The sequence below is a fragment of the Aotus nancymaae genome, unplaced genomic scaffold (assembly GCF_030222135.1).
Source record: "Aotus nancymaae isolate 86718 unplaced genomic scaffold, 86718_ANA_hifiasm-v0.15.2.pri h1tg000028l, whole genome shotgun sequence".
Lineage (NCBI taxonomy): Eukaryota > Metazoa > Chordata > Mammalia > Primates > Aotidae > Aotus > Aotus nancymaae.
Genome location: NW_026988441.1, coordinates 37,862,415 through 37,875,164, shown reverse-complemented (window position 1 = coordinate 37,875,164; position 12,750 = coordinate 37,862,415). Strand labels below are relative to the sequence as shown.

Here is a 12,750-nt window from a genome sequence, read left to right as displayed (position 1 = left end):
TTTTGAGACAGGGTCTTGCTCTGTCGCCCAGGATGGAGTGCAGTGGCATGATCTCACTGGAACCTCTGCCTCCTGGGCACAAGCCATCCTTCCACCTAGGCCTCTCGAGTAGCTGGGACTACAGCCACACCTGGCTAATTGTGTTTGTGTGTGTGTTGTTTTTTGTGTTTTTTTTTTGAGACAGAGTCTTGCTCTGTCGCCCAGGCTGGAGTGCAGTGGTGTGACCCTGATCTTGGCTCACTGCAACGTTCACTTCCTGGGTTCAAGCGACTCTCCTGCCTCAGCCTCCCAAGTAGCTGGGACTACAGGCATGTGCCACCATGCCCGGCTAATTTTTTGTATTTTTAGTAGAGACGGGGTTTCACCATGTTAGTGAGGGTAGTCTTGATCTCCTGACCTCGTGATCCACCCACCTTGGCCTCCCAAAGTGCTGGGATTACAGGGGTAAGCCACCTCGCTCGGCCTAACTTTTGTATTTTTCGAAGTAGAGATGGGGTTTCGCTATGTTGCCCTGGCTGATCTCAAACTTCTGGTGTGGGCAATCCTTCTGCCTCCGCCTCCCAATGTTGGGATTACAGGCATGAGCCACCCCGCCCGGCCTATTGTTTTGGTGGTCTTACCTTCAGATTGTCGGCCCAGAGCTGATAGGATCGAAGGGCCCCTGGAGTAAGGAGAGAGTTCGGAGGTCACCAAAGGCTGGCTGAGGCTCGGGGTGGAGGTGGGTTGGGGGAGCCGGGAGCTGGACTCAGTGCTCACCTGAGGAGGCCCCGCAGCTGGAGATCTCCTGCTCGAATTGATCTGAGAAGCCCTCCCCATTGTTGAGCTTCTCCAGTCGGGATTCGATGAACTGCAGTGGAGGACAGTAAATGAGGCAGCAGCAGACACGTCGGAATCCCAGGGCATCACAGCCTGCCTGCCGTCAAGATGTAGAAGCCATCTCTGGCCTCCAACCTGCCCATCCCCAAGCACCTGGGAAACTGGAGCCCACTTTATTTATTTATTTATTTTTTGAGACAGGGTCTCACTCTGTCACCCAGGGTGGAGTGCAGGGGTGCAATCTTGGCTCAATGCAACCTCCACCTCCCGGGTTCAAGCGATTCTCCTGCCTCAGCCTCCTGAGTAGCTGGGATTACGGGCATGCACCACCACACCCAGCTAAATTTTGTATTGTTAGTAGAGACTGGGTTTCAACATGTTGGCCAGGCTGGTCTCGAACTCCTGACCTCAGGTGATCTGCTGGCTTCAGGCTCCCAAAGTGCTGGGATTACAAGCATGAGCCGCTGCCCCTGGCCTGGAGCCCCCACTTTAGGAAGCAGAGATCCCACCTTCTCTTCCCTCCCCAAGTCAGGACCTGTTCCCAGGGATCAAGCCCCACCATTTGCAGGGACCCAGCAATGGAATTCTGCCCCCTCTAGATCTACCCACCAGCTCTCAGTGAACCAAGAGTAGGCTGACCCCATCTTTACCAATCTAGGGGTCCGAGCTACCTTTTCCCAGGAACCTAGAAGTTCAGCCCCACCTACCACCCCTCCCCCCGTATCCTTAAATCCTGGGACCTGCCTGCTCTGGAGTCCAGCTCAGACCAACACCCTAGTCATAGGAAGATACCTGCTTAGGGACCTGGGAATTTGGTCCCACCCTGATTTCCCTCAGAGACCTAGGATAGGTCTTGTCCCCCAGGTGCCCAGGAGTGGGGCTTCTATCCTTTCCTTTTTTTTTTTTTTGAGACAGAGTCTCGCTCTGTCGCCCAGGCTGGAATGCAGTGGTGCGATCTTGGCTCACTGCAACCTCCATCTCCCGAGTTTAAGTGATTTTCCTGCCTCAGCCTCCCGAGTAGCTGGGATTACAGGTGCACACCGTGCACACCACCGCACCCAGCTAATTTTTGTATTGTTAGTAGAGACAGGGTTTCACCATGTTGGCCAGGTGATCCACCCTCCTGGGCCTCCAAAAGTGCCGGGATTACAGGTGTGAGCCACCGAGCCTGACCGGGGGCTCCCATCTTTAGGAATCCAGGAGTTCAATCCTTCCCCACCTGGGAACCCTGGAGTGGGGGATCCTGCTGGACTGTCTCCAGCCGTACCCATAGGGACCAACGAGTCTGCCCTCAACCCTCCCAGTTCAGACCAGCCCTCGGGGACTCAGCAGTCCACCTCCAGCCCCGGCTGCACCCTTAGGGCTCTGGCATACCTGTTTGAACAGCTGCAGGTGCACAGCCCGCCGATGGAAGGCCTGCAGAGGTGCCCCAGGCTTCTGGGCCAAGAAGGCTTCCTCACTGAAGGTCACTGGCTGGCCCTGGAAGAAGCGTCAGAGTTCTGAGCTCCCTGGGGTGCTCCTGTCCCTCCCTCATTCTACTATATATTTATATAGCAAACATTAATTAGGCACCTGCTGTGTGCCTGACCCTGTGTGGGCCTCTTGCTCTATCACCCAGGCTGGAGTGCAGTGGTTCAATCTTGGCTCACTGCAACCTCCGCCTTCTGGATTCAAGCAATTCTCCTGCCTCAGATTCCTGAGTAACTGGGATTACAGGCACGTACAACCATGCCCGGCTATTGTATTTTTAGTAGAGATGGGGCTTCACCATGTTGGCCAGGCTGGTCTCGAACTCCTTACCTCGTGATCTGCTCGCCTCAGCCTCCCAAAGTGCTGGGATTACAGGCGTGAGCCACCGTGCCCAGCCCCCATTTCTTTTTTTGAGTTGGGGTCTCACTCTGTCATATGCGTTGGAATACAGTGGTGCAATCTCTGTTCACTGCAACCTCTGCCCCCTGAGCTCAAGTGATCCTCCCACCTCAGCCTCCCAAGTAGCTGGGACCAAGGTGCACACCACCATGCCCAGCTAATTTTTGTAGTTTTTGTGGAGATGGGGTCTCACTATGTTTCCCAGTCTGGTCTGAACTCCTGGACTCAAGCAATCCACCCACCTCAGCCTCTCAAAGTGCTGGGATTACAGATGTGAGTCACTGACCTGGCTGATTTAAGCGTTTATCTCAAGTAAGGTGGAAGCCCTGGAGGGCTATAGGCAGGGGAGGGACGTGATCTGACTCAGGCGTTCACTGGTAGCGACCTCTGGCCACTGCAGGGAGGACAGATTCTGGGAGATGAAGGCAGATGCCTGCTTGCAGGGGGCCAGGAGTGGTGGCTCATGCCTGTAATCCCAGCACCCCAGGAGGATGAGGTAGGCAGATCACCTGAGGTCTGGAGTTTGAGACCAGCCTGGCTAACATGGTGAAACCCCTGTCTCTACTAAAAATACAAAAACTGCTGGGTACGGTATGGTGGCTCAAGCCTGTAATCTCAGCATTTTGGGAGGCCGATCATCTGAGGTCAGGAGTTCAAGACTAGCCTGACCAACATGGAGAAACCCTGTCTCTAGTAAAAATACAAAATTAGCTCGGCATGGTGGTGCATGCCTGTAATCCCAGCTACTCAGGAGGGTAGACAGGAGAATCGCTTGAACCCAGGAGGCAAAAGTTGCAGTGAGCCAAGATAGCGCCTTTGCACTCCAGCATGGGCAACAAGAGCAAAACTCCGTCTCAAAAAAAAAGAAAAAAAATTGGCCAGTGTGGTGTGGTACGTGCCTGTAATCTCAGTTACTTGGGAGGCTGAGGCAGGAGAATCACTTGGACCTGTGAGGCGGAGGTTGCAGTGAGCTGAGATTATGCCACAGCACTCCAGCGCCTGGGGCAAGAGAGCAAGACTCTGTCTCAAAAAAAAAAAAAGAAGCCTGCTTGTGAGGGAGTCCAGGGGTCGGGGAGAGATCAGTGCATTAATTTCAGGCAAACAATTATGGGGTCCATTCAGAGTGGAGACAGAGGAAGTGGGTGGTTAGGCGTGCAGATTCAGAATGCAGAGATGACAAGAGCGTCAGATGCTCAAGTGATACTGGAATCCCCCAGTTTTTATGGATTGTTTGTGTAAAATAGGGGAGAGGACTTCAGAGAGCAAGGTCCTGGCTTCAACATTCACCCACTACGGACTCGTCCAAGCCTTGGTTTCCTTATATGGAAAATGGGACTGTCACAGCATCCTTCTCAAAATGTTATGAGCATTAAATGAGAGAATAACAGTAGTAGAAGCTAGCATTTATTGAGTGCTTGCTGTATGCCAGGTACGATTCAAAGTGCGGGGAAGATGTGATTCACTGATTCCAGTATCCTTTTGGGTGGCACTATTTGGGTCCCATTTTATAGACGGGCAAACAGAGGCACAAAGTTAGCACTTCATTAATGCTACCTATCATCATCATTATTATTATTTTTCCTTTCCCCTCCATTATCATTTTAATTTAAAAAAAAGACGGTGGCCGGGCATGGTGGCTCACGCCTGTAATCCCAGTACTTTGGGAGCCCAAGGCGGGCAGATCACCTGAGGTCAGGAGTTCAAGACTAGCCTGGCTAACATGGAGAAACCCCATTTTCACTAAAACTACAAAAATTAGCTGGGTGTGGTGGTGCACGATTCTCCTCCCTCAGACTCTTGAGTAGTAGTCCCAACTACTGGAGAGTCTGAGGGAGGAGACTCGCTTTAACCTGGGAGGCAGAGGTTGCAGTGAGCCGAGACTGCGCTACTGCACTCCAGTCTGGGCGACAGAGTGAAACTCCGTCTCAGGGTGGCCAGGGGGAGAAGAAACTCTGTCTCAAAAACAAACAAACAAACAAACAAACAAACAAACAAACAAACAAACATAGAGTGGTGGGTTTGCCCAGTCTGGTCTTGAACTTCTGGGCTCAAGCAATTCTCCCATCTTGGCCTCCCAAAGTGTTGGGTTACAGGTGTAAGCCACTGCCTTTGGCCATCTATTGTACCTACGATTAGGATTATGATTATGATTATTTGTTTTTGAGACAGAGTCTCACTCTTGTCGCCCAGGCTGGAGTGCAGTGGTGTGATCTCGGCTCACTGCAACCTCCGCCTCCCAGGTTGAAGCGATTCTCTGTCTCAGCCTCTCGAGTAGCTGGGATTACAAATGCCTGCCACCACGCCCAGATATATATATATATATTTTTGTATTTTTAGTAGAGACAGGGTTTCACCATCTTGGCAGGCTGGTTTTGAACTCCTGACCTCGTGATCCACCCGACTCAGTCTCCAAAAGTGCTGGGATTACAGGCGTGAGTCACCGCGCCCGGCCCCCGTACCTATCATTATCATTGCGATTCATTCAGCGACTCATTCAGAAACCCACGAGACCTCTCCCGCAACGTCCCCGCTGCTCACCGGGCTGCAGACCAGGGCGTCTCGGTATCCCCCGAAGAGCAGGGCCTGGGCTTTGAGGAAGAGACGAGACACCCCTTCCCCGGGGACCAGGGCGACCTTCCTGAGCCGGAGCCTCAGCAGGGACACCTGGAGCACAGGAGAGTAGCCCTGAGTGGGCAGGTGTGGGACGCCCGTCTCCCGGGGCAGGAGGGAGGGAGGGGTGACACTGACCACGTCTGGGGGCAGCGCCTGCACATCGTTAAAGGCCGTCTCCAATGTATTGGCGTCCACGTTCAGCACCACGACATCTTCCAGGGCTTTTTCTCGAACTTTCTGTGGAAAAGCAGGGCCGGCTGCTCAGAGCCCGAGGATCCTTTGGCAGAGGAGGGTATCTGGGGATGTAGGGGGAGGGGGAACTCTCACGTCCCCGCCATCTGGGTGGATCCGTGTTTACCTCGGCGAGACTGGCGTGTACTCCAATGAGGTAGGGCATGGGCGCGCTGTGGACCGAGGGGACGGGGTCATGCAAGCACCGCCCCCAGGCCCTGCCTCCAGGCCCTGCCCCTCCCAGCTCCCCTCGCTCACCAGCAGTAGTCCAGCAGGTGCGGGGGCAGCGTGGGGATCAGCACGTGCTCCCAGCGCATGGGGTACAGGAGTGCGCAGGACGCATGGACGCACGAGGTCAGCTAGGGAGCGATGGCGGGGCATGGAGTCAGGGCCTGGACCCTCTGGCATGGGGTCTCTCTAGGCATTTCCTACGTCCCATCTCCTATTCTCCATCCCCATCCGCTGCTGGGTAATGCGTGACAACTCGAACCCCTTTAGAAATCATGTGGTTTAGCTGGGCGTGGTGGCACACGCCTGTAGTCCCAGCTACTAGGGAGGCTGAGGCAGGAGAATTACTTTAACCCAGGAGGCAGAGGTTGTAGTGAGCCCAGATCGTGCCACTGCACTCCAGCAGGGTGACAGAGCGAGATTCCATCCCCCCCTCCAAAAAAATAAGAAAAAAAAAGAAATCATGTGGAGACCAGGAATTTGGCTACTTACAGTGCTTTAAGCAGGTGAGGCCAGGACTTATCCCGTCCCGATCCCTTTCTCTAAGGGATGCAGTTAATAGGCAAATCCCCTGGGTCTTCCAGCATAGAGGTAGAGCTAGGACTGAGCCTCCACGAACTCCACTCCACCCCGAAAGAGGTGGAGCTATAATGTATCCCGCCCTTGTCCCAACCCCTAGGGGTGGAGCCACAACCTAACCCCACCCAAAGAGGCAGGGCCTGAATGCAACCATTTGACCCCCACCCTAGTGGTGGAGCCAGGATGGCGCACCACCCAAAGAGGTGGAGCCGAAATGCAGTAATTTGACCCTGCCCCTAGGGGTGGAGCCAGTCTCCACCTCCTGCGTCTTAGGGTCCCTGGAAGTAAACATCTCTAGTTTTTTGGGTCCCTTGTTATCTGAATCTCTATTCCTAGGGGTTCCCTGGGTCCCGGGATTTCTGAGTCCCTGAGTCCCTAGGTCCCTGGGTATTGGATCCCCATGTGTATAGGTCCCTAGTTCTCAGGGTCCCTGAGTATCCAGAGGGGTGGAGCCAGACCATAGTGGGTGGCCCATAGTGGGTGGAGCCTGTGCTTAGTACGCCCAAAGAGGAGGAGCTGCAGCGCAGCCCCTCCCACATGGGCGGGGCTAGAATTTAACTTCGAGTTCGCCTTCAGGAATCAGCCCCGTTGTCCCTCCCCCAGGGGCGGAGCCAGGCCCTGCCCCGCCCCCGGCCCGGCGGGCCCCGCCTCACGGTGCTGAGTTTGCTGGCGGTGAGCAGGACTCTTCGCTCGGCCAGGAGCGCCGCGAACAGCCCCACGATGTTCTCGTCGGTCACGGCCACCACCAGCTCCGTTAGATTCCTCTGAGGATCAGAGAGGTGCGCTGGGCATGGACGGGTCCCTGGATCTTGCATCCCCCGTCCGGGTTTCGGGACCTGTTCACACCCCCAGAAACCCCTCCTGGGTCCCCACTCACGTTCTCAGGGATGGATGGTAGGCGGCCGGAGTCCGGGGCCACGAAGCAGGAAAGCTGGTGGGGGTATTGGCGTGGGGATCAATCAGTTAGGAGGCTGGCCTCACCTGGATCCCCGACCTTCCAGGGTCCCCAAGTCCCGCTCACCGGCTTGCTATTCCCCGGGGTAGGGGGCAGGATGCCCTGCCCGCTGGAGACGGTGACTCCGCTGCCCTGGGGAAGAGGTATGACTGTGGTCATCAGGTCTGGGACGCAGCCTTCCCAACCACCTAAGATCCAGCCCCCAGGGAATGGGAGCTACTCACCAGCTCCAGCCCCACTGAGGCTTGGGGCTCAGGTAGGGACTGTTGTAACAGATTCTGAAGAAGTTCCTCTGCCTCGGAGACCTGGGTGGGAGGTGGGGGAGTTGGGGTGGCTGAGCCAGAGGTGGATTGGGGATTCCAGGGGCTATGACTAAGCTTGAGTGGTGTGGGAGGAGCTCAGGTCAGGTAAGGCTCAGGCCTGGGAGTTCTTTTTTTTGTTGTTGTTGAAATTAAAAAACAGGGCGCCGTGGCTGTAGTCCCAGCTACTCGGAGGCTGAGGCTGGAGGATTGCTTGAGTCCAGGAGTTCTGGGCTGTAGTGTGCTATGCTGATCGGGTGTCCGCACTAAGTTCGGCATCAATATGGTGACCTCCCGGAAGCGGGAGACCACCAGGTTGCCTAAGGAGGGGTGAACTGGCCCAGGTCGGAAACGGAGCAGGTCAAAACTCCCATCATGATCAGTAGTGGGATCGCTCCTGTGAATAGCCACTGCACTCCAGCCTGGGCAACATAGCGAGACCCCCATCTATCAAAAAAAAAAACAGAAATAAATAAAATAAAAAAAAAAAAAAAAAAAAAAAGACAAGATCTCCCTATGTTGCCCACGCTGGTCTTGAACTCCTGGGCTCAAGGGATCCTCCTGCCTTGGCCTCCCAAAGGGCTGGAATTACAGGCGTGAGCCACCTGTCTGGCTTTTTAAAATTTTTAATTTAATTTTTTTCTTGTAACCTCAGGTGATCCGCTCACCTTGGCCTCCCAAAGTGCTGGGATTACAGGTGTGAGCCACTGCACACGACCAATTTACTTATTTTTTTTGTAGAGACGGGGGTCTCACTACGTTGCCCAGGCTGGTCTCAAACTCCTAGGTTCAAGCAATCCTCCCACCTCAGCCTCCCAAAGTGTTGAGACTACAGGTGTGACACGGTGTGCCCGCCAGGTCTGGGAAATCTGAGAGGGGTTGGGGGCTTGGCGGGGTGGGGGCTGGGACTCCTACAGGAGTGAGAGAGGGGCTGGTCTCACTTGGTCCTGAGCTAGGAGGTCTCCCACTGTGTTCAGTAGCTTGTAAAACACCTCGAACCAAGGCAGGTGGCTGTGGAGAGAGGAGACGTTCATGAAGTGTCACTAGGCCTCAGCCTTTCCCATCCCCCACCCCAACCTCCATATCCCTTACCTGAGAATGCAGAGACAGCTCTGGGTACCCGCCCGCAGGCGGCAGAAACCAAATCTGCGGTTGCCGGCAAGGTCTGTGAGGGCGAAGGTGAAATGCTGCACGGCCGGGCTGGGGGGCTCCCTGGAGTGGGAAGGGCTGTTAGAGAGACCTGGGCATCCCCGCTGTCTGAGGATGTCCCCCCACCCCAACAAAGCTCCTGGGACCCTGGGTATATAGGTCTCTAGTTGTCAGAATCCCTGCATGCCTGGGTCTCCTGGTCTCAGGATCAGTGGGTCCCTGGATCTCTGGGTCCCTGGATCTCTGGGTCTCTGGATCTCTAGATCCCTGGGTTCCTGGATCTCTGGGTTGCTGAGTCCCTGGGTCCCTGTGTCCTTGAGTCCCTGGTTTCCTGAGTTCCTGGGTTCCTGAATTCCTGAATCCCTAAGTCCCTTGGTCCCTGTGTCCCTGTGTCCCTGTGTCCCTGAGTCACTGAGTCTCTGTGTCCCTGAATCCCTGTATTTCTGAGTCTCTGGGTTCCCAAGTTCCCGAATCCTTGAGTCTCTGAGTCCCTGAATCCCTGAGTTCCTGGGTCCCTGGGTTCCTGAGTTCCTAAGTCCTTAGATTCCTGAATCCCTGAATCTCTGTGTCCTTAAGTCCCTGCATCTCTGGGTCCCTAGGTCCCTGAATCCCTCGATCTCTGGGCTTCTGGACCTCTGGGTTCCTGAATCCCTGTGTCCCTGAGTCTCTGGGTCCCTGGGTTCCTGAGTCCTTGGGTCCCTGTGTCCCTGAGTCCCTGGATCCCTGGGCCCCTGTGTCCCTGAGTCCTTGGGTCCCTGGGTCCCTGAGTCCCTGGGTTCCTATGTCCCTGTGTCCCTGAGTCCCTGTGTCCCTGAGTCCCTGAGTCCCTGTGTCCCTGAGTCCCTGGGTCCCTGTGTCCCTGAGTCCCTGGGTCCCTGAGTCCCTGAGTCCCTGAGTCCCTGAGTCCCCGGGTCCCTGGTCCCTGAGTCCCTGAGTTCCTGCATTCCTGAGTCCCTGGGTTCTTGAGTTCCTGGGTCCTTGAATCCCTGGGTCTCTGGGTCCCTGAGTCCCTGGATGCTAATGCATATATGTCCCTAAGTTCTCAGGGCCCCTGAGTGTTTGAGTCTTTGAGTCTCAGGGTCCTTGAGTGTATGGGTTTCCAGATGCCTGAGTCCTTGGGGCCCTGAGAGATCTGAGTTCCCAAGTCCTTGGATCTCCCTGCCCTTCCGTACCTTTCCACATCAAAAGGGAAGCAGAATTTAGGCACCATCTGCATAGCCTCCTGGAGGTGAAGAAAAGCGCAGACTGCTTGGCCACTCAGGTTGGGCCCAGGTCCAAGACACAGAGTCCCTTTCCCCTGGGGGATCAGCCCTGGCCCTGGGCGGCGGGGAGGGGGTGGAGAGGAGCCAGCCTGAATACCTGGTCCCTGAAGTCTGGGGGGAACTGCCGCAGGATGGGGGGATCTGTAGAAGACAGCAGGTCTCTAAGTTCAGCGACCCCGCCCCACCCTCCCCTCCCAACTCCCTCACTTCCAAGCTCCCAACTCACCCTCCTGCAGGGAGGCAGGGTAGGCCGCTTCAAAGAACCAGTCAAACACGGCAGGGGAGCCCCCTCTGTGGGATGCAGAAGGGGTCCAGAGTCTTGCTTCTGTGCCTGCGTGGTTGTGTCTGCCACTTTGCACACCAGTGTGGTTGTGTGGGCATGCAACAAGTGTGTCGGCATGTGTGTGACTGGGGGTTTGCAGCTGTGTGTGGTCGTGTGAGGCTGTGTGTGCAGCAATGTTAATTGCTGTACACAAGTACAGGATGGAGTGAGAAAGTGTGACTGTGTGTGTGTGGCTGTCTGTGTGTGGCTGAGTGCATGGCTTGTGTGAGCAAGCAGTGTGTGTGTGACCCTGTCTGATGTCTGCTTGAAAAGATGAGACTGTGCCCTCCGTCGGTGGGGTGGGACTGCCCAGATATAGCGGACTGTCTGTGCAGTCCCAAGCTAAGTGAATAACATCTATATTTTCTTTTCTTTTCTTTTTTTTGAGATGGACTCTCCCTGGGCACAGTGGCTCACCCCTGTATTCCCAGCACTTTGGGAGGCTGAGGTGCTCGGATCACCTGAAGTCAGGAGTTCGAGACTAGCCTGACCAACATGGAGAAACCCCGTCTCTACTAAAAAATACAAAAATTTGCCAGGCATGGTGGCGCATGACTGTAATCCCAACTACTGGGAAGGCTGAGGCAGAAGAATCGCTTGAACCTGGGAGTCGGAGGTTGCAGTGAGCTGAGATCACGCCACTGCACTCCACTTGCTCACACAAGCCACGCACTCAACCACACACAATCATAGACAGCCACACACACAGTCACACTTTCTCACTCCATCCTGTACTTGTGTGCACAATTAACATTGCTGCACACACAGCCTCACATGACCACACACTCACAAGGTGAAACTCCGTCTCAAAAAAAAATAATAAATAAAAAGGCCAGGCACAGTGGCTCATGCCTGTAACCCCACCACTTTGGGAGGCCAAGGCGGGTGGATCACGAGGTCTGGAGTTCAAGACCAGCCTGGTCAACATGGTGGAACCCCTTCTCTACTAAAAATACAAAATTAGCTGAGCATGGTGGCTTGTGCCTGTAATCCCAGCTACTCCGGAGGCTGAGGCAGGAGAATGGCTTGAACCCAGACCCGGGATGCGGGCTGAGATCTCCCCGTTGCACCAGCCTGGGATACAGAGTGAGACTCTGTCTGAAAAAAAAAAAAAGAGACAGAGTATTGCTCTGTCACCCAAGCTGGAGTGCAGTGGCACAATCTTAGCTCACTGCAACCTCCACCCCTGGGGTTCAAGCTATTCTTTTGCCTCAGCCTCCCTAGTAGCTGGGATTACATGTGCCCACCACCTCACTCAGCTAATTTTTATATTTTTAGCAGAGACGGGCTTCACCATATTGGCCAGGCTGGTCTTGAACTCCTGGCCTCAGATGATCTGCCTGCCTTGCCCTCTCAAAGTGCTGGGATTACCCGTGAGCCACCACGCCCAGCCACGATATCTATATTTTCTTGTATAGATTCGAGTGTGTGTGCCCGAGCAAGTGAATGACATCTATAGTTTCCTGTGCAGCTGTGAGTGTCGCTGGGTAACGGGCAGCCTTTTGGCCTGTCTGTGTGTCTCTGTGTGCTAGACCCCATGGGACCCTGGTGGCTGATCCCACATGTCTCATCAGAGAAAGGAGGGCAGGATACTTGGGTCCTTACTGTAAGCCCTGAAATCTCTGCTTTCCTCCCCTGCCCCAATATCAAGCAGAACATGCAAACTTGGGCTCAAGGAGAGAGATAGGGAGGCCTGGAGAGAGATCAGCTGCAGACCACCGTCCTTCCTGGTTGCAATCACAGTCCCCGACATGGGATGCCCAGCACTTCACCCTCACGCTGACATAGTCACACACGATCACCCACTCATATGAACACCCAGCCTTCCCTCTGCCCTGATCACCCACCCTGAGGACCCCCTGAAGACGGTACATGCATCCACAGAGCTACAGACATAATCACAGGAGCTGGATAAAAAGAGAGAGAGAGAGAGAGAGAGAGAGAGAGAGAGAGAGAGAGAGAGAGAGAGGAGACTGAGAGTGGCCGGTCCCAGAGTGAAGGTCACAGTGGAGGCCAGCAGAGTGTCTGATTCCAGCCACCTGCCCCTGCAGGTCACGGCACCTCCTGGGCCTGCTCCAGCCCCAGCTCCCCTCTGTCCCAGCTCAGGCCCAGCCTAGGAATCTTGTACCAGAGAATGAGGGATAGGGCAGCTCTTACTCAGCTCTGGATCCCATGGTCCCTGCAGGGCCAGCCCAGCAGGGCCCTCTCCCCAGGGGTCCTGGGGGGCCTGTGTGTGCTGGGCCCCAAGCTGGCTCAGCTTCCTGTGTGGCTGAGAGAGGAAGTTTAACGGGTGACGTCCCCAGACAGAGGCCCTGCCCCCACCCCCTGTGAGAAACCCAGGCATCCTGCCTGCTCATTATGTTGGGGATGGGTGGATAACAAGTGGTCAGCTCGGGAAGCCAGACCCCTGGCTCCATCCCGCCAGGC

General features: G+C 55.2%; 1 protein-coding gene across 3 annotated transcripts in view; it reads right to left on the bottom strand.

Moving 5' to 3' along the window:
- Window positions 1–12,590, bottom strand: part of DENND1C (DENN domain containing 1C) — a 17,171-nt gene extending 4,581 nt beyond the window's left edge. Inside the window, exons 1-17 of one of the 3 annotated variants that reach the window (XM_012435892.2) lie at window positions 12,481–12,590; window positions 10,228–10,292; window positions 10,099–10,142; window positions 9,912–9,961; window positions 8,683–8,802; window positions 8,532–8,601; window positions 7,516–7,596; window positions 7,358–7,423; window positions 7,214–7,267; window positions 6,990–7,100; window positions 5,788–5,888; window positions 5,657–5,702; window positions 5,434–5,535; window positions 5,224–5,349; window positions 2,191–2,295; window positions 757–847; window positions 621–661 (exon numbers count right to left, since the gene is read on the bottom strand). In XM_012435892.2, the coding sequence (XP_012291315.1) occupies window positions 621–661; window positions 757–847; window positions 2,191–2,295; window positions 5,224–5,349; window positions 5,434–5,535; window positions 5,657–5,702; window positions 5,788–5,888; window positions 6,990–7,100; window positions 7,214–7,267; window positions 7,358–7,423; window positions 7,516–7,596; window positions 8,532–8,601; window positions 8,683–8,802; window positions 9,912–9,961; window positions 10,099–10,142; window positions 10,228–10,292; window positions 12,481–12,497 (1,290 nt within the window). In that variant the 5' untranslated portion in view covers window positions 12,498–12,590. The remainder of the gene's footprint in view (window positions 1–620; window positions 662–756; window positions 848–2,190; window positions 2,296–5,223; window positions 5,350–5,433; window positions 5,536–5,656; window positions 5,703–5,787; window positions 5,889–6,989; window positions 7,101–7,213; window positions 7,268–7,357; window positions 7,424–7,515; window positions 7,597–8,531; window positions 8,602–8,682; window positions 8,803–9,911; window positions 9,962–10,098; window positions 10,143–10,227; window positions 10,293–12,480) is intronic. The other 2 variants (XM_064382014.1, XM_064382015.1) reach the window with 2 other exon arrangements.
- Window positions 12,591–12,750: the final 160 nt, after the last annotated feature.